Source organism: Oncorhynchus gorbuscha, unplaced genomic scaffold (assembly GCF_021184085.1).
Source record: "Oncorhynchus gorbuscha isolate QuinsamMale2020 ecotype Even-year unplaced genomic scaffold, OgorEven_v1.0 Un_scaffold_3084, whole genome shotgun sequence".
Taxonomy (NCBI): domain Eukaryota; kingdom Metazoa; phylum Chordata; class Actinopteri; order Salmoniformes; family Salmonidae; genus Oncorhynchus; species Oncorhynchus gorbuscha.
The window spans coordinates 16,378-38,475 of NW_025747427.1; the positions used below are offsets into that span (position 1 = coordinate 16,378).

A 22,098-nucleotide genomic window follows, 5' to 3' on the forward strand; every position below is an offset into this window, starting at 1 on the left:
CTGGGGTCATTAGTGTACGGTGAGTAGGCCCTGGCAGCCTTCACTGTCGTCTGGGGACAATCATCACACAGGAGGAGAACGTTACATGAGGTGACCAACAGTGATGGAGGCTAGTGGACGGTAAACTTGAGTGGCCTCAGGAAAACTCAGGTCAACTCAGGTAATGTCAAGTCAACTCAGGCAAAGCCAGGTCAACTCAGGTAATGTCAAGTCAACTCAGGCAAAGCCAAGTCAACTCAGGCAAAGCCAAGTCAACTCAGGCAAAGCCAGGTCAACTCAGGCAAAGCCAAGTCAACTCAGGCAAAGCCAAGTCAACTCAGGCAAAGCCAAGTCAACTCAGGCAAAGCCAAGTCAACTCAGGCAAAGCCAAGTCAACTCAGGCAAAGCCAAGTCAACTCAGGCAAAGCCAAGTCAACTCAGGCAAAGCCAGGTCAACTCAGGCAAAGCCAGGTCAACTCAGGCAAAGCCAAGTCATCATGTCAACTCAGTTGAACTATTTTATTTATATCACTACATCCCATGCAGGGTTTTGTTCAAGACATACTCTAAAGAATTCTACTAAATCTGCCCGCTAGGACCATGATTGGCTGAATCAGTTGTGTTTGTGTTTAGTTGCTCTGGAATTTCATTTTGCAATTCAAATTGGTCTGTATCTGACATGACACCTTAGTCCCTATATAGTGCACTACTTTTGACCCGAAGCCAAATATAGGTGGAATAGGGTGCCATTTCAGAGGCAATCATGGACTTTTGCTTCCTGACTTACTGTTTGCCACGGCAACAGAGCAGAAGGTGTGTCTACGTGCTGCCTCCCTCCTAAACCAGATCCAATCAGATCAACACTTCAACTGTAATTAAGCGTGTTTGTTAATCTGCGAATCTGATTGGAAACGTTGACTGTTTGGACACATACAGGCTGGGTATCTCACTGGGAATCATGTCTGTGGGCCTTATAGCGCGGTTAATCCCTGACTCGGCCATATGGAGAACAGCTGGTGAATTACATTCAACCTGTGTGTTCTGTGTCACTCCTGCCACAGTAAAATCACGATTCCTGCATGGCTTTAAGAATGAGGATCATCCTGTTTTTGTGTGTGTGTGTGTGTGTGTGTGTGTGTGTGTGTGTGTGTGTGTGTGTGTGTGTGTGTGTGTGTGTGTGTGTGTGTGTGTGTGTGTGTGTGTGTGTGTGTGTGTGTGTGTGTGTGTGTGTGTGTGTGTGTGTGTGTGTGTGTGTGTGTGTGTGTGTGTGTGCGTGCGTGCGTGTGTGTGTGTGTTACTTCTTGACCCCAGTCAGTGGGCCATTCCCTTGTGAGATCAGCAGCACACTACATAGTGATGTAACCCGGTGGTACGAGACATGCTTTTGGGAATAAAATAACTAACATCGAGTAATATAAGACGACAACAACAACAACAACAACAGGAGAAGTAACAGGCTTGGACAGGAGGAACACAGAGATGGCTGTGCTGTACCGTTCACCTTCACTGCAGAGCAGCGAGCTCCTGGCGCTGTACGGACGAGAAGCGGACCCTTACAGAGGAAGAGACCGGGGCCCTGGCTATGAGGTGAGGAGACCAGGAGACCACAAAGCAGGTTGAAAGAGTTAGCCAGATAACTATCCAGAACTACATGCAGAGCCCTCTGTAATTACAGGGACACAGCAGCATGTTTTCTTCTTTTGACTCTATATTCCAACAGTTTGGATTTGAAATCAAACAATTCCCGTGTTAAAGTGCAGACTGTCCGCTTACATTTTTGGCATTTTCATCCATGTCAGGTGAACCATTCACATCACTTTTTGTACATAGCCCCGGCAATGGTTGGTCTGGCCAACTGAGGTAGTATGTACCTGAATGTATAGTTACAGAAATGAATGGTAAATCATGTATTGTGTCATTTTGGAGTCTTTACTTTTATTGTAAATAAGAATATAATATGTTTCTAAACACTTCTACATTAATGTGGATTCTACCATGATTACAGATAGTCCTGAATGAATCATGAATAATGATTAGAGAGAAAGTTACAGATGCACAAATATGATACCTCCAAGACGTTCTAATCTCTCACCATTACAATAACAGGGGAGGGTAGCATTTTTTTTGGGGGGGGGGGTATTATATATAGTATCAGTCAAAAGTTTGGACACACCTACTCATTCCAGGGTTTTTCTTAATGTTTTACTGTTTTCTACAATGTAGAATAGTAGTGAAGTCATCAACACTGAAATAACACATATGGAATCATGTAGCAACCAAAAATATATTTAAACAAATCAAAATATATTTGATATTTAAAATTCTTCAAAGTATCCACCCTTTGCTTTGATGACAGCTTTGCACACTCTCTGCATTCTCTCAACCAGCTTCATGAGGTAGTCACCTGGAATGCATTTCTATTAACAGGTGTTCCTTCTTAAAAGGTCCTTTGTGGAATTTCTTTCCTTGTTAATGTGTTTGAGCCAATCAGTTGTGTTGTGACAAGGTAGGGGTGGTATACAGAAGATATTTGGTAAAAGACCAAGAACAGCTCAAATAAGCAAAGAGAAATGCCAGTCCATCATTACTGTAAAACATGAAGGTCTGTCAATCTGGAAAATGTCAAGAACTTTGAAAGTGTCTTCAAGTGTAGTCGCAAAAACCATCAAGCGGTATGATGAAGCTGGCTCTCATGAGGACCGGATTTGAGATTTTTGGTTCCAACCGCCGTGTCTTTGTGAGATGCAGAGTAGGGGAACGGATGATCTCCGCATGTGTGGTTCCCACCGTGAAGCATGGAGGAGGTGTGGTGGTGTAGGGGTGCTTGCTGGTGATACTGTCAGTGTTTCATGAGCTGAAATAAAAGATACCAGAAATGTTCCATACACATGAAAAGCTTTACTTCTCTCAATTTTTTTTGTACACGTTTGTTTACATCCTTGTTAGTGAGCATGTTTTCTTTGCCATGATAATCCATCCACATGACAAGTATGGCATATCAAGAAGCTGATTAAACAGCATGATAATTCCACAGGTGCACCTTGTGCTGGGGACAATAAAAGGCCACTCTAAAATGTACAGTTTTGTCACACAACACAATGCTACAGATGTCTTAAGTTTTGAAGGAGCATGTAATTGGCATGCTGACTGCAGGAATGTCCACCATGGCCCCATGCCTCAAGGATCTGTACACAAAATGCACCAGTTCTTCCATGGCCTTCATACTCACCGAACATGTCACCCATTGAGCATGTTTGGGATGCTCTGGATTGACGTGTACGGCAGCGTGTTACGGTTTCCCGCAAATATCCAGCAACTTCACACAGCTTTTGAAGAGGAGCGGGACAACATTCTACAGGCCACAGTCAACAGCCTGATCAACTCTATGCGAAGGAGATGTGTCGCGCTGCATGAGGCAAACGATGGTCCCACCAGATACTGACTGGTTTTCTGATCCACGCCTTACCTTTGTTTTTTAAAGGTATCTGTGACCAACAGATGCAGATCTGTATTCCCAGTCATGTGAAATCCATAGATTACGGCCTAGTGAATTTATTTAAATGGACTGATTTCCTGTAACTCAGTAAAATTGTTTCATGTTGCGAATATATATTTTTGTTCATTGTATATATTTTTGTTCATTGTATATATATTTTGTTCATTGTATATATATTTTTGTTCATTGTATATATATTTTTGAAGAAATGCTTGAAATGCTTGAAATTGACTCAACAACCAAAAACACATATTTAGGTTTGTTTGGATTTTGTATTGAATCAGAAAATCTATAGTTTCTGGCTGTTTATCAAAGTTATCTATTTTTCCAATACAAATTGTTAGTGGGTGTTAATTCATGTTAAATCTTCACTGTAGTGGGTGTTGATTCATGACTTAGGAGTCTGATACAGTACTATAAGGTCTTATTGTGTGTTTATTAATGACATAGGAGTCTGATACAGAACTATAAGGTCTTATTGTGTGTTTATTAATGACATAGGAGTCTGATACAGAACTATAAGGTCTTATTGTGTGTTTATTAATGACATAGGAGTCTGATACAGAACTATAAGGTCTTATTGTGTGTTTATTAATGACATAGGAGTCTGATACAGTACTATAAGGTCTTATTGTGTGTTTATTCATGACGTAGGAGTCTGATACAGAACTATAAGGTCTTATTGTGTGTTAATTAATGTTAAATCTTCACTGTAGTGGGTGTTAATTCATGTTAAATTTTCACTGTAGTGGGTGTTAATACATGTTAAATCTTCACCGTAGTGGGTGTTGATTCATGACTTAGGAGTCTGATACAGAACTATAAGGTCTTATTGTGTGTTGATTCATGTTAATTAACTTCACTGTAGTGGGTGTTTGATGACAGAAGTACTATAAGGTCTTATTGTGTGTTTATTAATGACGTAGGAGTCTGATACAGAACTATAAGGTCTTATTGTGTGTTAATTAATGTTAAATCTTCACTGTAGTGGGTGTTTATTCATGACGTAGGAGTCTGATACAGAACTATAAGGTCTTATTGTGTGTTTATTCATGACGTAGGAGTCTGATACAGAACTATAAGGTCTTATTGTGTGTGTACTGTACATAATATTCTGAATGAATCTTTCAGGAGTATGATGTGGATTCAGAGGGCAGCGAGGAGGAGAGAGACGACATGCGGAGCGCTCTCTCTCTGGAGGAAGGATACGGCGTGGAGAGAGGGGAGCGCTCAGGCCTGGGACGTGTCTACTTCTCCAATCAGGTAGCCTAGAATAGATACTGATCTGTGCTCTTTGCACCTGGGCCCTTTTTACTGTAAATCCATGACCATTCCTTTACTGTTTCTACTGTTCCTCTGCATATGCGTAGGCTTTGCCTGTTGTTTCATTAACAACTGATGTTGAAACTAAATTGCTGCGATCGGACAGTAGTGCCTGGTTTCACACTATCATGTCAACCCAAACGTTAATCTAATGGTTTGGCAATTTTTACCTTAACCTGATCTTTTCTAGCACGTTCCAGCTACTATGGCTTGGCTTGGTTTGGTTTGGCTTGGCTTGGTTTGGCATGGATTGGTTTGGCTTGGTTTGGTTTGACTTGGTTTGGCTTGGCTTGGTTTGGCTTGGTTTGGATTGGCTTGGTTTGCTTTGATTTGGCTTGGTTTGGTTTGCTTTGGTTTGGTTTGCTTTGGTTTGGCTTGCTTTGGTTTGGTTTGGTTTGGTTTGCTTTGGTTTGGCTTGGCTTGGTTTGGCTTGGTTTGGCTTGATTTGGCTTGGTTTGCTTTGGTTTGGCTTGCTTTGGTTTGTCTTGGTTTGGCTTGCTTTGGTTTGGCTTGCTTTGGCTTGCTTTGGTTTGTCTTGGTTTGGCTTGCTTTGGTTTGTCTTGGTTTGGCTTGCTTTGGTTTGGCTTGCTTTGGCTTGCTTTGGTTTGTCTTGGTTTGGTAGTGTGAAAAGGGTCAAAAGATTGCCTGAATCAAAGGTTGGGATTCTATCCAATCAGTGCGCGCTTGACATATAAGGTCATTTCAGATTGAGCCAACAAATGCAGCGTTTATCATCAATGTGGTCTCCTCGGGCCTTGGGAACATTGTCTTTAAAAGGTGCATAGTCGGGCGATCGGATTGAATCCCGGTCCTAAATGTGGGTGTTCCTCTTCCCACACCAGGACTACTACCAGAGGCTGGAGCAGCTGCAGAGAACCCACCTGAGGAACATGGCTGAGCTGGAGAAGATGTATATCTGTAAAAGGTCAAAGGTCAACAAGAAGGACGATGAGGAGGAGTATGAGGAGGACGAGTGTTTGGAGAGAGACGGCAGAGACATACAGGATCTCCAACCCAGGTCTGATATCATGGCTTTTAGTACTGTACCTTTTGAAATGGAATTGAGTTTTTAGTTAAGTGGTTGTAGGCTATGTAACCTAGTGCTACCTTTTTACAAGACGGGGAGAAATGAAGTGTTTATTATACTGAACCAAAATATAAATGCATCGTGTAGTGTTGATTCCATGTTTCATGAGCTGAAATGTAAAAAATCCCAGACATGTTCTATATTCACAATAAGCTTATTTCTCTCAAATGTTGTGCACATATTTGTTTACATCCCTGTTAGTGAGCCTTTCTCCTTTCCAAGGTAATCCTGACAGGTGTGGCATATCAAGAAAATGATTAAACAGCACGATCATTACACAGTTGCAGGGGTCAATAAAAGGCCACTCTAAAATGTGCAACACAATGTCCACAGATGCCTCAAGTGTTGAGGGAGCGTGCAATTGGCGTGCTGACTGCAGGAATGTCCACCAGAGCTGTTACCAGATCATTTAATTTAGAAAATTTGGTATTAGAAAATTTGGTAGTACGTCCAACCAGCCTCAACCAGCCTCAACCGCAAACCACGTTTAACCATGCCAGCCCAGGACCTCTTCTTCATCAGGACCTCTTCTTCATCAGGCTTCTTCATCTGAGACCAGCCACCCGGACAGTGGATGAAACTGAGGAGTATATCTGTCTGGAATAAAGCCCTTTTGCAAGGAAAAACTCATTCTGATTGGCTGGGTCTGGTTCTTAAGTGGGTGGGCCTATGCCCTCCCAGGCCCACCCATGGCTGCGCCCCTGCCCAGTCATGTGAAATCCATAGATTAGCGCCTAATGAATTTATTTCACTTGACTGATTTCCTTATATGAACTGTAACTCAGTAAAATCTTAGAAATTGTTGCATGTTGCTTTTATATTTTTGTCCAGTATAGATTTGGAGGAACAAAAACATCAGTGTTTGTTTTGTTGTGCTTTAGAAGAAGGTATTTTAGCGTTTCACATCCTAAGTGGGGCTTTAACCGAGATGCGCTTGAGACTTTTTTCACGGTAGCAACAATGAAAGCTCACCTTAAATGATGCTCAATCTCTCCTGTCTCTCAGTGTCACGTGGGAAAGCCAGAGCTCTGGCTCTATGCCAGTGAGGCGACTGCAGAGAATCCTTTCAGACGAGGAGCTGAACTTCCACGAGGAGACGTCAGGCGACGTGTCTGACCAATCAGGAGACGGTGTTGACGTGTCTGACCAATCAGGAGACGGTGTTGGTGGAGACGGAGAAGAGGAGGATAACCATTATGAACTGCTGCTGGAAGAGAGAGAAGGTCAGTGGGGGAAAGAGCCAGAAACAGCATGTCATGAATATGCCACCTGTTATACAACAATATGCTAATCTTCTCCTACCGTTGACAATATTTTTGTAAATAATTCAGCAAAAATGTTCTAAATGGAAATACAGTAAGTCTGAATTTATTAAGAAATCCTGGTCACGTTTAATAAATAAATGTACTGTGTATAAACAGTGCCTTCAGAAAGCATTCAAATCCCTTGACTTAATTTATTAAAATTAAAAAAATATTCACCCATCTACACACAATACCCCATAATGACAAAGTGAAAACATGTTTTTATTAAAAAAAAAACATTTATTGGAAATTAAATACAGAAATACAGTATCTAATTTACAAAAGTATTGACAGCCCTGAGTCAATACATGTTAGAATCCTCTTTGCCAGCCGTCACACCTGTGAGTCTTTCTGGGTAAGACTCTAAGAGCTTTGCCCACCTGGATTGTATAATGTCTTCTTGGTAAGCAAATCCAGTGTCAATTTGGCCTTGTGTTTTCGGTTATTGTCCTGCTGAAAGGTGAATTCATCTCCCAGTGTCTGTTAGAAAGCAGACTGAACCAGGTTATTGTCCTGCTGAAAGGTGAATTCATCTCCCAGTGTCTGGGGGAAAGCAGACTGAACCAGGTTATTTCCTGCTGAAAGGTGAATTTTCCCAGTGTCTGGGGAAAGCAGACTGAACCAGGTTATCTTCCTGTGCTGCGCTTATCTTCCTGTGCTTATTTAGTTTATTTTGTTATCCTGAAAAACGTCCAATCCTTAATGATTACAAGTATACCCACAACATGATGCAGCTACCACTAGGCTTGAAAATATGGAGCAAAAAATATATAATGTGTCGCATTTGCCCCAAACATAACACTTGTTGCAAAGAGGATGCATGTTTTAGGATATTTTTTATTCTGTACAGGCTTCCTTCTTTTCACTCTGTCAATTGGGTTAGTAGTGTGGAGTAACTACAATGTTGTTGAGCCATCCTCAGTTTTCTCTTGTTTTAAAGTCTCCATTGACCTCATGGTGAAATCCCTGAGAGGTTTCCATCCTCTCCGGCAACTGAAGGACACCTGTATCGTTGAGCGACTGGGTGTATTGATTCACCATCCAAAGTGTAATTAATAACTTCACCATGCTTAAAGGGATATTCAATGTCAGCTTTTATTTACCCATCTACCAATAGGTGTCCTTCTCTTCTACCAATAGGTGTCCTTCTTTTCTACCAATAGGTGTCCTTCTCTTCTACCAATAGGTGTCCTTCTTTTCTACCAATAGGTGTCCTTCTTTGTGAGGCACTGGGAAACTTCCCTGGTCTTTGTGGTTGAATCTGTGTTTAAAAGTCACTGCTCGACTGAGGGACCTTACAGATCATTGTATGTGTGGGGTACAGAGATGATTAGTCATTTAAAAACAACGAGTCCATGGAACGTACGTGACTTGTTAAGCACTCCTGAACTTATTTAGGCCGTAACAAAGGGGTTGAATACTTATTGACTCAAGACATTTCTGCTTTTCATTTTTAATGAATTAGTCAAAAATGTGAAAAAAGCTGAACTTTATTCATTTTAAATTCAGGTTGTAACACAACAAAATGTGGAAAAAGCTGAACTTTATTCATTTTAACTTCAGGTTGTAACACAACAAAATGTGGAAAAAGTCAAGGGGTGTGAATACTTTCTGAAAGCATTGTATGTCAACACAAAATCACTGAATCCATCCGTCAAGGTCACATTTTTAATAGTTCACTATTTTGTCTCTTTCTGATTGTAGAGGACAGCCACAGCCCCAGGGCCTGGAGAAGGAAGGACAAACCCCTCAGGAACAGTCTCAGGTAAAGAGAGAGAATGTGACTTCCTCTGGGGTTCTTTCTACTTTAAATTGTTCTTAACTGTATGAAAAAAAAAAAAATTAAATCAATGTGCTCAACTCATATCCTCTTGCGTAAATATGTGAAAGGGTGCCTGGAGCCAAAGGTCTCAAAGCATCATTCACTAGAAGATATACGTTGCAATTCAAGCTTTCTTTTACTATTGCTCCCCACAGGGACAGTCAGTCCTGCTGTCCAGAGAGTGTGACCACCACCACCACCACCGCCCCAGCCATCAGTCATCATCTAGGAGCCAGCTCCAGATCCAGCTCCAGCTGAGAGGCTGCTGCCCCAAGAGCCAGGGCAGAAACCAGGGAGGAAACCTGAGCAACACAGGGAGGAGAACCAGAGGCGAGAGCTATAGGGGGGATGGAGGTCCTGATAACTCCAGGGGGACTGTGACCGTCCCGAGCCATTCAGGATGATGGTGAGGGAGGAGGAGAAGAAGAGGAGGAAGGTGAGGACGTTTTTGTTTAGTTGTATTGTTCCCAAAAGAGTCTTGAATCAATAATGTAACACAGCATTCCATAGGGAATGTTCTACCTGTCATAAATACACTATATGTATGCCAGACGTGCTGAGCAAATGTCCCTCTGGGTGTTTGGGTTAAAAGTACTATATAAAACTAATGTAATATTGATGTTTATTGTCATTAAGGTCAGGACGCGTTCGGAGGTGGAGCTGGAGAACTTCCTGCTGCGCCGGGAGCTGGACGAGCTGAGGGAGTGTGGCATGAAGTTCCGGGCCTCGCCGGCGCCCGCCCACACTCGCCTGCCGCTCTACGACGTCATCAGCCGACGCCTCAGCCAGCGGCCTGGTTACCATCCCGGTAACCACAGAGTTAACTTCGGTAATTATCAGTGTGTCACGGTCAGCGGTGGCAACCAGCGGGCCTCCTCCTGCTCACCCCAGAGACCGTTCAGCTTCCTGGAGAGAGAGAGGAGGAAGAGGGAGCAGAGGATTGAAGTGGAACTGGGGAACCTGGTGGCCAAAGAGGAGAGGAGGGCATTCAAGGCCAGGCCAGTGCCCAGGTCTGTGTACTACAGCCACAGCGCCACCCACAGGCAGCAGAGCAAAGTGCAGCAGCAGCTGACGAGTCAGAAGAAAGTGAAGAATATGACCCACCAACACAGCACGCGATCTACACCAGGCTTGCGGGCCGAGGGTCCAGGAGAGAAGAGGGGGGACACAGAGGAGGGCGAGGACCAGGGCCTAACGCTTGTGGAGAAAGAGAAGAGTTTTCGCCTAAAAAAGGAGGGACTCCCGTCCTACGACAGCAATAGTTACTGGCGGTCTCAGAGCCGGAGCAGGCGTCCGTCGATCAAGATGGGGACGGGGGGACCTAGGAAGCAGCTTGAGCTCCAGATAGACATGGAGTCGGAGAGGAGGAAGGATAGAGAGAGGGAGTTGTCTTACATCGACCCACTCTGTACCCCTGGCAGCCCCAACAACCTATGTTCGTCTCTCGTCAGTCAGGAGGACCTCCCTCTCCCAGCAGGCAAAACAGACTACATCAGTGTGTGTAACAGCCGTGATCAAGTCATCGAAAGTGTTCTGTAAAGGGTTCATTCATTTTGGTCCAAGTCAAGACCTGTATCAAGTGTTCTGTAAAGGGTTCATTCATTTTGGTCCAAGTCAAGACCTGTATCAAGTGTTCTGTAAAGGGCTCATTCATTTTGGTCAAAGTCAAGACCTGCATCCTCTACCACTAAACATGTTAACTCCTGTCTCTCTGGGTCATCCTTTACGTGTACAGAGCCTTCAGAAAGCATTCATATCACTTGACTTATTCCACATTTTGTTGTGCTACATCCTGAATTAAAAATGGATTAAATATCCCCCCCGCCATCTACATACAATACCCCCATAATGACATCACAACAGCCCATAATGACATCACAATACCCCATAATGACATCACAACACCCCATAATGACATCACAACACCCCATAATGACAAAGTAGAAACATGTTCTTAGAAATATTTGCACATTTATTGAAAATTAAATACAGAAATGTCATCTAATTTGTAATATAAAAAACTGTTTCCACTTTGACATCATGAGATATTGTGTGTAGGTCAGTGACAAAAATCTCAATTCAATCTATTTTAAATTCACGGCTGTAATACAAAACGTGGAAAACTAGTCAAGGGGTGCGAATACTTGGTCTCTAATAATGTAACAGAGTTGAGTTAATGCATGACAGATCATTATATGACCGTGGTTTCATACATAAACCAGATGTTTGGAGACATCTGAGACTGTATTTGTGTGTTCTAATAACGACACTGATCATGTCTTGATAAACTGTCTGGAATTTACATGTTTGAATGAAGCCATTGTTTTGTTTATTAGCAGTGTCTTTTCCCACTGTTCACAGGTGTATGACTGTTACGAATCCCTTTTGGCCCGACAGTCTAGGGGGGGGATGGTAATGAGATCCGTAACATAACTCATGCAAATTATTATTGTGACAAAGTAAAAGTGTGCACGAAATAACCACGACAACAGAAACCTACCGTCAAACTCTAGGTTTATTTATAAACACACGGTAATGGGGGGAGCAGGAAAAGGGGCTGAGCTGGACCCAAGGAAAGAATAAATAAATATACAAAAACACCCCTAAGCTAGACTAGCCTACTTTAACAACAACTAACTAACCAAAAATACAGTGGGTGGTCCGCCCAGTTCTAACTAGTGTATTTAACAAAGTTCACCTACGGGTAGTGTATGCCCATGGGCGACTTGTCTTGGTTTCCCCTTTTCCCACCAGCAAACAAACAAACACCATAACCCAAAAACAATACTCACAGGTGATGACAATGTGCTATGGAGGTGCTTTAAACAAAAGAGAGGTTTAAGACACAAAGCGAGAGTGAACCACAGAGACCTACAGACATGGCATTTACAGAGAGATTGACCTGAGCTTTAGAACAAACAAATGATGGGGTTTTTAAACCATGGGGAAGGAACTGTGATAGGTCAGGAAATAGGAGGAGGTGTGTCTTCTGATTGATGATTGATTGTTGACTGATTGGGGAGTGATGGTTTTCACCTGTGAGGGGAGAAGGAGAGAAAAGAAACACACACACAGGATACACACACACACACACACAGGATAACTGTATCCGTAACAATGACAATGCATCCATGAGAAAACAAACCATGAGAAAACACACAAAAGTCTGTTGTGGAAAATAAAAGTAAGTAATTTAGGGTAACATTGGCACATATTGTAAGCCTATCTCCCTAAGTCGACACCAAATGAAGTTGTGGAGTAATGTGAAATACACCAGACATTAAATTGGGATGTTACAAATATATATATATCTCTCTATAATGGCAAAATGATTGAGTCCTGCCCAATTCTATCATAAAAGTGACCATGTAGGAAGCAGTATTCAGCTCCATCAATAAAGATTTCACAAAGATGATCATTCAATAGTAACTTTAATAGAGCCCAACTGGGGTTGCAAAATCCTGCTCTCTCTCCCTAAACTCACAGGTATTCCGGAAATCCTGCTCTCTCTCCCTAAACTCACAGGTATTCCGGAAATCCTGCTCTCTCTCCCTAAACTCACAGGTATTCCGGAAATCCTGCTCTCTCTCCCTAAACTCACAGGTATTCCGGAAACCCTGCTATCTCTCCCGAAACTCACAGGTATTCCGGAAACCCTGCTATCTCTCCCGAAACTCACAGGTATTCCGGAAACCCTGCTATCTCTCCCGAAACTCACAGGTATTCCGGAAACCCTGCTATCTCTCCCGAAACTCACAGGTATTCCGGAAACCCTGCTATCTCTCCCGAAACTCACAGGTATTCCGGAAACCCTGCTATCTCTCCCGAAACTCACAGGTATTCCGGAAATCCTGGATGGAGGATTCCGGATTTCATGCTTAAAACCCCTTCTGATTCTGTGAACATTTCAACCAGGATTTGTGGAAAACCTGTGATTTTTGCTAACCGTAGTCCAACACTAGGTTATTCAGCGAGCTAAGGAAAACAGTTTGTAATGTAGAAGTTGTAGTAAATGGTTTTAACCAGGTAACATTTAATTGATCATGTCCTGAGAGGCAGACCTGCAACTGGAAAGTGACTGGTTTGAATCCCAAGTCTGCTCCAGGGACGCTTCAGTAACGGTGTTTCTCAGGGGTTGAAAAACAAGTTTAAAAAAGGGGGCCATTTTCCCACGACTTCAAATCGTCATGTTTCTGTCTGTAGAAAGATTGTATTCAATATTTTAAAATAATAAAATGTTTGATTCTTCCATTTTCTTAATGTTGGAGTATAATTTCACTTCCAGTATTTAAGTAAAATAATATTGTCCAACTCAGGCACCCCCATATGCCATGTCTTGAAATATGCATATAGACGGATTCAAAGTAAACTTACATTGTAAAACCTCTTGACAGTCAGATTTCTAACTCTGCCCATAACTTCTGAACTTTATAGCACACCCAGAATGCACCAATTATTGAGTCAAAGAACAATAACATTTTGTTTGGCTAAGGTGTTGGGTTGCCAGTCTCTGGACCTGAGTTTGAGTCCAGGTCAGGGGTGCTGCCCTCTGAATTCCTTGCAGCACTCCGTCTCTGTTTGACTCTATTCACATAGAACTTAATGCCCGACCAGTTTCTGCTTTTGAGCTCCACAGGTTCTGACTGGAGGCATTTGAGGCTGTCCCTCTTTTCAGGAACTTGGTAACTTTTTATGAACGGCATTATGTGTCTCTCTACTGCTGCTCCCTCATCAACGATCCTCTTTAATCTCACAATGTTTCTTTGGGTCGCCTGGGTGCCTGTGCTACGGGTCGCCTGGGTGCCTGTGCTACGGGTCGCCTGGGTGCCTGTGCTACGGGTCGCCTGGGTGCCTGTGCGACGGGTCGTCTGTGTGCCTGTGCTACGGGTCTTCTGGGTGCCTGTGCTACGGGTCTTCTGGGTGCCTGTGCTACGGGTCTTCTGGGTGCCTGTGCTACGGGTCTTCTGGGTGCCTGTGCTACGGGTCTTCTGGGTGCCTGTGCTACGGGTCTTCTGGGTGCCTGTGCTACGGGTCTTCTGGGTGCCTGTGCTACGGGTCTTCTGGGTGCCTGTGCTACGGGTCGCCTGGGTGCCTGTGCTACGGGTCGCCTGGGTGCCTGTGCTACGGGTCGGCTGGGTGCCTGTGCGACGGGTCGGCTGGGTGCCTGTGCGACGGGTCGGCTGGCCAGGCGCCTGTGTGACAGGGGTCGGCTGTGGACCTGTTGAGAAAAGATTGCAAAAATTACAGAAAGAACAGGGTAAATCAGGCAAATGACCTGTATAAACCATCCACTTGGAGAGCTAGCCTGACCTACAAGGTGTATAAACCATCCACTTGGAGAGCTAGCCTGACCTACAAGGTGTATAAACCATCCACTTGGAGAGCTAGTACAAGGTGTATAAACCATCCACTTGAGAGCTAGCCTGACCTACAAGGTGTGACAAACCATCCACTTGGAGAGCTAGCCTGACCTACAAGGTGTATAAACCATCCACTTGGAGAGCTAGCCTGACCTATGGACCTGTTGACCTACAAGGTGTATAAACCATCCAAGAGCTAGCCTGACCTACAAAACAAACCATCCACTTGGAGAGCTAGCCTGACCTACAAGGTGTATAAACCATCCACTTGGAGAGCTAGCCTGACCTACAAGGTGTATAAACCATCCACTTGGAGAGCTAGCCTGACCTACAAGGTGTATAAACCATCCACTTGGAGAGCTAGCCTGACCTACAAGGTGTATAAACCATCCACTTGGAGAAGCCTGACCTACAAGGTAACAAACCATGTGCCTGACTGTATAATCCACTTGGAGAGCTAGCCTGACCTACAAGGTGTATAAACCATCCACTTGGAGAGCTAGCCTGACCTACAAGGTGTATAAACCATCCACTTGGAGAGCTAGCCTGACCTACAAGGTGTATAAACCATCCACTTGGAGAGCCTGACCTACAAGCCTGACCTACAAGGTGTATAAACCATCCACTTGGAGAGCTAGCCTGACCTACAAGGTGTATAAACCATCCACTTGGAGAGCTAGCCTGACCTACAAGGTGTATAAACCATCCACTTGGAAAGCTAGCCTGACCTACAAGGTGTGACATTTGACTTACATTTATTTTGGGGTTCACTGAGAGTGGTCATTGCTCCAGCCAAAACAACCTCATTCCAGTTGAAACTTTTGAATTTGCCAGCAGACTCCGCGACTTTGTGTCGTCCTGACGTCAATGCACAGGATTCCACAGCGCTGCCAATGTTCATTAAGTTGTATCCCATTTGAACAGCCAGCGTCGGACGGTCGTACGTTTTGTTCTCCACGTTGTAGCCAGCAACAGCTCTCACTGCCGTGATGACGTGAGGTAAATTACTAGGTATGACCAAGTCCTCAAAGCACATCAGAGGTGTACACGTCCTGGCCGTGATGAGGAGTCTTGCCACCTCTCTCATTCTTTGCTGAATGTATCCGTTTCTTCTGTCATCTGGCTGTAGTTTGTTGTACAGCTCCTCTCCCATGAGGAGGATACATTTGTCATTTCTCACCACAAATGAAACTCGGTCGGAGTTCATACCACAAACGATCTTCCAAAGACCTGTGCTGACGTAGTCGGGTTGAGCACACATCTTAAACGCCATTGCTGACTGAATCCTCATCTTTGGTCCAGGTTTTGGTTTTTCAGCTTTGGGGTTCAGAGGGCAGTATCTGACATGCTTCCGTAGTGACTCTCGAATGTACAGACCTTGACAGTGCAAGCAGTGGGTGTAACATGGAGTAGATCCTAGCACTTTGGGACGGGAACAGGAGGCCATCTCTCCACTCCCACGTCTTGCTACGGCAGCATTACGCACAAAGCCTCCCTTTTTATTCAGAAGACGTAAGACTTTTCTCTGTCTGGACTTCTTTCTGAAGCTGAAGGCCTTGGCCTCATCCACTTCATCCCGATGCACAATCCGCACGTGTCTCGCGATTTTAACATAAGCCTTTCCACAGTACCGACAACACCGTTTCTTAGATCTTCTACTGTCGGCTACAGACATTGGTATGACGTGTGTGGAGCTTGGAGCTGCTGATGGGGTAGTCACCCTACTGCACACAACCTCTGGTGAAGCACTCTGCACCCTCTGACAGATCCTCTTAGCTGGATAATGAGCCCCAGAGTCTGTTTGGATGTTCTTCTCTTTGTTGCCGTCTGAAGGGCTGATCTCAGTCCCCGGGTTGTTTTCATCACATAAGTTGGACAAATCAGATGGTTCGTTCACCACACCACTAGAATGGCATGTTCTCTTCACTGGTTTACGTGCCTCAGACTCTTCTTTAGTGCAGGAGCTACTGTCTGAAGAGTTTCTGTCTGTTACGGAGATGTTTTCCTCACTCCAGGTGGAGAAACTAGATGCTTCATTTGATTCCACGTTACTAGAATCCTAAGAGGGAAACAAAAAGGAGAGATTAATGTAACATGAAAACTCCCGGACAGCAGAGATCCCGTTTTGGAACGTAGATATGGTCATAGAGTTTAACATTTTAAACAATGTATATTCTTCATATTTAAATTACTTTACATTTATTCATGTTTATATTTTTCAGTATTCATTTTCTGTAAGGAAATTGCTATCAACATCTCATGTCGTCTCTGGAATTAAATGCAGCTTTTTTTTGTGCTGAGTGCCATTGAACATGTTAGATAATCAATAAAATATAATCTTACTTGTTCTGAAGAAGTGCTGGGACTCTGATGAACTTTACCGTTTTCACTCTGAGCTGCAGAACCATCTGGATTTACTGCAGAGAGGAGCTGAGAGTCACTGGTTGGTTCTGATACTCTGTTTCCACTCTGAGCTGCAGAACCGTCTGGATTTACTGCAGAGAGGAGCTGAGAGTCACTGGTTGGTTCTGATACTCTGTTTTCACTCTGAGCTGCAGAACAGACTGGATTTACTGCAGAGAGGAGCTGAGAGTCACTGGTTGGTTCTGATACTCTGTTTTCACTCTGAGCTGCAGAACCGTCTGGATTTACTGCAGAGAGGAGCTGAGAGTCACTGGTTGGTTCTGATACTCTGTTTTCACTCTGAGCTGCAGAACCGTCTGGATTTACTGCAGAGAGGAGCTGAGAGTCACTGGTTGGTTCTGATACTCTGTTTTCACTCTGAGCTGCAGAACCGTCTGGATTTACTGCAGAGAGGAGCTGAGAGTCACTGGTTGGTTCTGATACCCTGTTTTCACTCTGAGCTGCAGAACAGACTGGATTTACTGCAGAGAGGAGCTGAGAGTCACTGGTTGGTTCTGATACCCTGTTTTCACTCTGAGATGCAGAACAGACTGGATTTACTGCAGAGAGGAGCTGAGAGTCACTGGTTGGTTCTGATACCCTGTTTTCACTCTGAGATGCAGAACAGACTGGATTTACTGCAGAGAGGAGCTGAGAGTCACTGGTTGGTTCTGATACTCTGTTTTCACTCTGAGCTGCAGAACAGACTGGATTTACTGCAGAGAGGAGCTGAGAGTCACTGGTTGGTTCTGATACTCTGCTGTCAGATTCCAGCTGCTGTTCCTCCTGATTCGTCCAGAGTTCCTCTTGTTTTGTGGGCTCTGGTTCCTCCAGACCCAGCCTGGGGCTTCTCTCCTGCTGCTCTGGGGGAACCTCCTCTTTAGAGACAGGGAGAAAGGGCTGCTGGGAGTCTGGAGAGAAGGGAGGGGGAATGGGTCTCTCCATCCCATCAACACGTTCTTCCATGTTTCCTCCCTGGGCTTCAGAACAGTCTGGATTTGCTGCAGAGAGAGTTGGTTCTGATACTCTACAAAGGCTTGTTGATTCTGATAGCCCAATGTAAAGCTGCTCTTCCTCCTGACTGGTCCCAAATTCCTCCCGTTTGTCTTTAACCTTTGTGGGCTCTGGGTCCTCCTGCTGCAGACTGGGGCTCCTCTCTTGCTGCTCAGGGGGAACCTCCTCTTCAAAGACAGGGAGTTCTGGAGGGTTCGAAGGTAGAATGGGTCTCTCCAACCCATCAACATATTCTTCTATCTTTTCACTCTTAGCTGCAAAACAGTCTGGATTTGCTACAGACGTTGATTCTAATTCTTTGTAAAGACTAGTTGGTTCTAAAACTCTGCAGAGGCTGGTTGGTTCTAATACTCTGAATTCAGACTCCAGACCTTGAGGCTGGTCTTCCTCTTGACTGGTCCTGAGTTCCTCCTGTTCCTCTTTAATCTGTGTGGGCTCTGGGTCCTCCTGCCCCTGACTGGGGCTCCTCTCTTGCTCACAGTGCTGCTGTTCAGGGGAACCTCCTCTTCAGAGACAGGGAGAGGGAGCTGCTGGGAGTCTGGAGGGAGGAGAATAAGAATAAGCATCTCCACTGCCCCATCAACACATACTCTGTTTTCACCCAGAGCAGCAGAACAGTCTGGATTTACTGCAGAGAGGAGCTGAGAGTCACTGGTTGGTTCTGATACTCTGTTTCCACTCTGAGCCGCAGAACAGTCTGGATTTACTGCAGAGAGGAGCTGACAGTCACTGGTTGGTTCTGATACTCTGCTGTCAGATTCCAGCTGCTGTTCCTCCTGATTCGTCCAGAGTTCCTCTTGTTTTGTGGGCTCTGGGTCCTCCAGACCCAGCCTGGGGCTTCTCTCCTGCTGCTCTGGGGGAACCTCCTCTTTAGAGACAGGGAGAAAGGGCTGCTGGGAGTCTGGAGAGAGGGGAGGGGGAATGGGTCTCTCCATCCCATCAACACGTTCTTCTATGTTTCCTCCCTGGGCTTCAGAGAGGAGCTGAGAGTCACTGGTTGGTTCTGATATGCTGTAATCCTCTCCATCAGGTTCTGTTTTGATCTGTTCAGTTGTGTTGGTGGGTAGAGAGTCTCTCTCTCTGTTCTCCAAGGTTTGGTCAAGATATGAGGGCAGAGGTGGGTCCTGTTCATAATCACTTTTCACACAGGCAGGGATTAAGATTTCTTTGATATCAGGTTCCAGCCCTTGAGGCTGGTCCTCCTCTTGACTGGTCCTGACTTCCTCCTGTTCCTCTTTAATCTGTGTGGGCTCTGGGTCCTCCTGCCCCTGACTGGGGCTCCTCTCCTGCTCACAGTGCTGCTGCTGCTCATGGGGAACCTCCTCTTCAGAGACAGGAAGAGAGAGCTGCTGGGAGTCTGGTGGGAGGGAAAAGAAAACCAATGATTACATTTGTATAATTATTTGATCAATAAGTGTTGCTCACAGTAACTAAATGATTCGTGCATTTTGAGTTGTCATTATTTAATTGCAAACCTTCGCGGTGTAACTTTATTTCGGAGTTGAAAGCCAAATCCAACAGGCTCTGTAGACGTTTGTTCTCCTCATTTGAACGGGAGATTTCTTCCAGGTACTCGTCTATATTTTGTTCAAGTACAACGGATATCTCCATAGCTACCGCTGTTAATCGTTCGGTAATAAACACATTCAACAACTGTAATTGTGACATTTTATATTTACGATGTAAACAAACTAAAGCACTATCCGTTCACGTTCTGCTTCTTCTTCTTCTTCTTCTATTTTGTTTTAAGGCATTTGTTACACAATTTAAAGGATGCACTACCACCACCTACTGGAAGTAAATATGCCTCCAACTTCAAAACCTTACTTTCACACGACGTGACAAATTCGTTCAAATTTCATCCCCCCCAGTATTTGTTACCCTCAGTGGATCGTCCATAAGAGGTTGATGGGTTACTGCAGGTAGCTAGTGTCCTACAACATGCAACATTGAAGTTCGGTTCCAAAACACCATGGAAGAATAAAAAGAAGAAGTTAAAAGAACGGGGATAAGAGCTCCAGAATGAGTTTAGAGTGAGGGGGTCAGGGTGAAGTAGCTGCGGTGAGGATCGCTGAGTTCGTAAATGTAAAGCTGCTCTTCCTCCTGCCTGGTCCCAAATTCCTCCCGTTTGTCTTTAACCTTTGTGGGCTCAACCCGCGTCCCAAGGTTGATTTTGGGCCCAGTGGGAGTGACATTTGTGAAGAGAATGGATCCTTGCTTTTTGGTTGAACCATATGTGGTGTCAGATTGGGTGGATGAGAGGTTGGGGACTGTTGAATTGGTGATGGTAACTTGGAGTGGACTCATGATGATTTATTGTGTTTCCTCCACCCAGAGGGAGAGGGCGCTCCGGATTACGAGATAAGGGATAAGGATTGTGATGGGTTTCTCTCTCTGGAGCATGACGCTGTTGAAAGGATGGAATATGTTGTTTCTTAACATGACAGTGCATTTTGTATTTGATTGAGCTCGATTTAGATTAGGCTATTTGATCGGAGAAACCTGTATGATGTGAAAAGTTGTGGGGGTGATCATGGGGCTGGAGATGGGAGGTGTCAGGTGAGAGAAAGGCAGATTGAGGTTGCCAGGGTTACAGTAGTACAGGGAGTGTGGTATGCTGAAGCAGGGAAGAGAGTGGTTGAGGAACCTGGGTACAGGGTGAGGGATCCTGAGAGGATTCCTGTGAGAGATCAAGAGACCGTGATGGGAAGAATATTTGCTTCAGCAAGGTGGGCGTTTTATCATTTATAGTCGTGGTCGTCAATTGTACTGCGGAAATTAATTGAAAGTCACAGAAAATAGAGGTTGTGGTGGCAGCAGTAGAGAAATACTTGGGATTGCGAGGATTTACTGCAGAAGAGCTGCAGGGGGAGTGGTAGGGTTTTGTCTTCTCAACCCACTGGTCTAGAGTTGGACTAGATAGGGTTCAATAGTGGAATGGGTGGCAATATCCCTTGTCCCCAATATTGTATTATTGTATCAAAGAATGTAATGTCGGTAGACTGTGAATGGCCTCACACCACTCTCCTCCCTACAGTAGGTGGCGGTGTATGCACCTTAAAGTTGGATGCAATCCGACAACCAAATCCAAAAGAAGAAGAATTAAAGCAGGAAGTGAATAGCTAGAGCGTTGGTTTATTTTCCTTGTTGACATGTGGCTCTATAGACCGTAAATTTCCCAAATTACAGATGGAGTTGAATACGTTTCTTACTCAGCGGTTGACAGCGGCCGCTGTGGAGATATCGGCTGTCTTTGAAAAAAAGATGATCGAGTACCGGGAAGAAATCTCCCGTTCGAAGGAGGAGAACAAACGTCTACAGCGGCTGTTGGATTTGGTTTTCCACCCGGAAATCAAGTTACGTCGAGCAGGTTTGTAATAATAACTACTGTGGGGAAACAAAATTATTCATCAAATAATTATACTCATTTAGTCATTCACACACACAGTTAGACTGCAGTTTATTAACCCGTCTGTCTCCACACCCGGGGGACCCAAACAAGCATGTTTCCTGTAGTAACCTAGCAAAATCACCACTTCCATAAATAGTGTTTTTTTAAATTCTATTAAATACATTGGAATGGTTAGGGTTAAATGTATGTCAACCCTGCTTTGAGGGTCTATAGGACTGTATACATCTTTAAAATCTAAAAACCTTTTATTGACATGACAGTAGCTCTACTCTAGCTGACACAGTGAGTTTGGGATCTGTACTCACGGTTCACTCAGTCTTATCTGTTTAACTCCGTATGAAATGATTTCAAATAGTATTTGAACCCAGGTCTGAAGATCACACAGATCACTCGCCAGAGGGAACAAGGAGCATCGTGTGTGTGTGGCACACCAGCCTCAGCGGGGTGATAGAAACCTTAAACATCCAAAACATCCCTTTTCCAGGGATACAGTATCTTCAACTTATCACCCCATTTTTTTTCTCGTCTATTACTTTATATGACCAGTATAACTGCATCAGAGGAGGCTGGTGGGGGCAGTTTTAGGAGGATGGGCTTATTGTAATGGCTGGAATGGAATAAATGGAACAGTATTAATCATATGGAAACCACATGTTGGACTCAGTTCTATTGATTCCGCCTATAGCACCTCCCACCAGCCTCTGAACTGCATTGTTAAGGAAGAGCTTGCAATCACTGTTTACACCTGCTGCATCCTGCAGTACGTGAATAAACTCTGGTTTGATTTGTTTTCCTTTTCTTCCCTCCAGACTCCCAGCAGCTCTCTTCCTGTCTCTGAAGAGGAGGTTCCCCATGAGCAGCAGCACTGTGAGCAGGAGAGGAGCCCCAGTCAGGGGCA

At 44.4% G+C, this 22,098-nt stretch overlaps 3 protein-coding genes across 3 annotated transcripts; 2 read left to right on the plus strand and 1 right to left on the minus strand.

Annotated features, from left to right (window-relative positions):
* The first annotated feature begins 1,321 nt into the window (after positions 1 to 1,321).
* Positions 1,322 to 9,269, plus strand: LOC124027309. The gene is made up of 6 exons (XM_046339771.1): positions 1,322 to 1,566; positions 4,607 to 4,738; positions 5,641 to 5,816; positions 6,891 to 7,108; positions 8,894 to 8,954; positions 9,167 to 9,269. Exons 1-6 carry the CDS (start codon positions 1,459 to 1,461, stop codon positions 9,267 to 9,269), a joined length of 798 nt encoding a protein of 265 aa, XP_046195727.1. The 5' UTR covers positions 1,322 to 1,458.
* Positions 9,270 to 9,405: 136 nt separating this feature from the next.
* Positions 9,406 to 10,794, plus strand: LOC124027307 (protein FAM161A-like). Its single transcript, XM_046339768.1, has 2 exons — positions 9,406 to 9,447; positions 9,648 to 10,794. Exons 1-2 carry the CDS (start codon positions 9,412 to 9,414, stop codon positions 10,548 to 10,550), a joined length of 939 nt encoding a protein of 312 aa, XP_046195724.1. The 5' UTR covers positions 9,406 to 9,411; the 3' UTR covers positions 10,551 to 10,794.
* Positions 10,795 to 12,003: 1,209 nt separating this feature from the next.
* Positions 12,004 to 19,537, minus strand: LOC124027308 (cardiomyopathy-associated protein 5-like). The gene is made up of 5 exons (XM_046339769.1): positions 19,264 to 19,537; positions 18,513 to 19,145; positions 16,715 to 18,288; positions 15,125 to 16,430; positions 12,004 to 14,229 (listed from the first exon to the last, which is right to left on the minus strand). The coding sequence occupies exons 1-5, from the start codon at positions 19,454 to 19,456 to the stop codon at positions 13,499 to 13,501; spliced, it is 4,437 nt and encodes a 1,478-aa protein (XP_046195725.1). The 5' UTR covers positions 19,457 to 19,537; the 3' UTR covers positions 12,004 to 13,498.
* Positions 19,538 to 22,098: the final 2,561 nt, after the last annotated feature.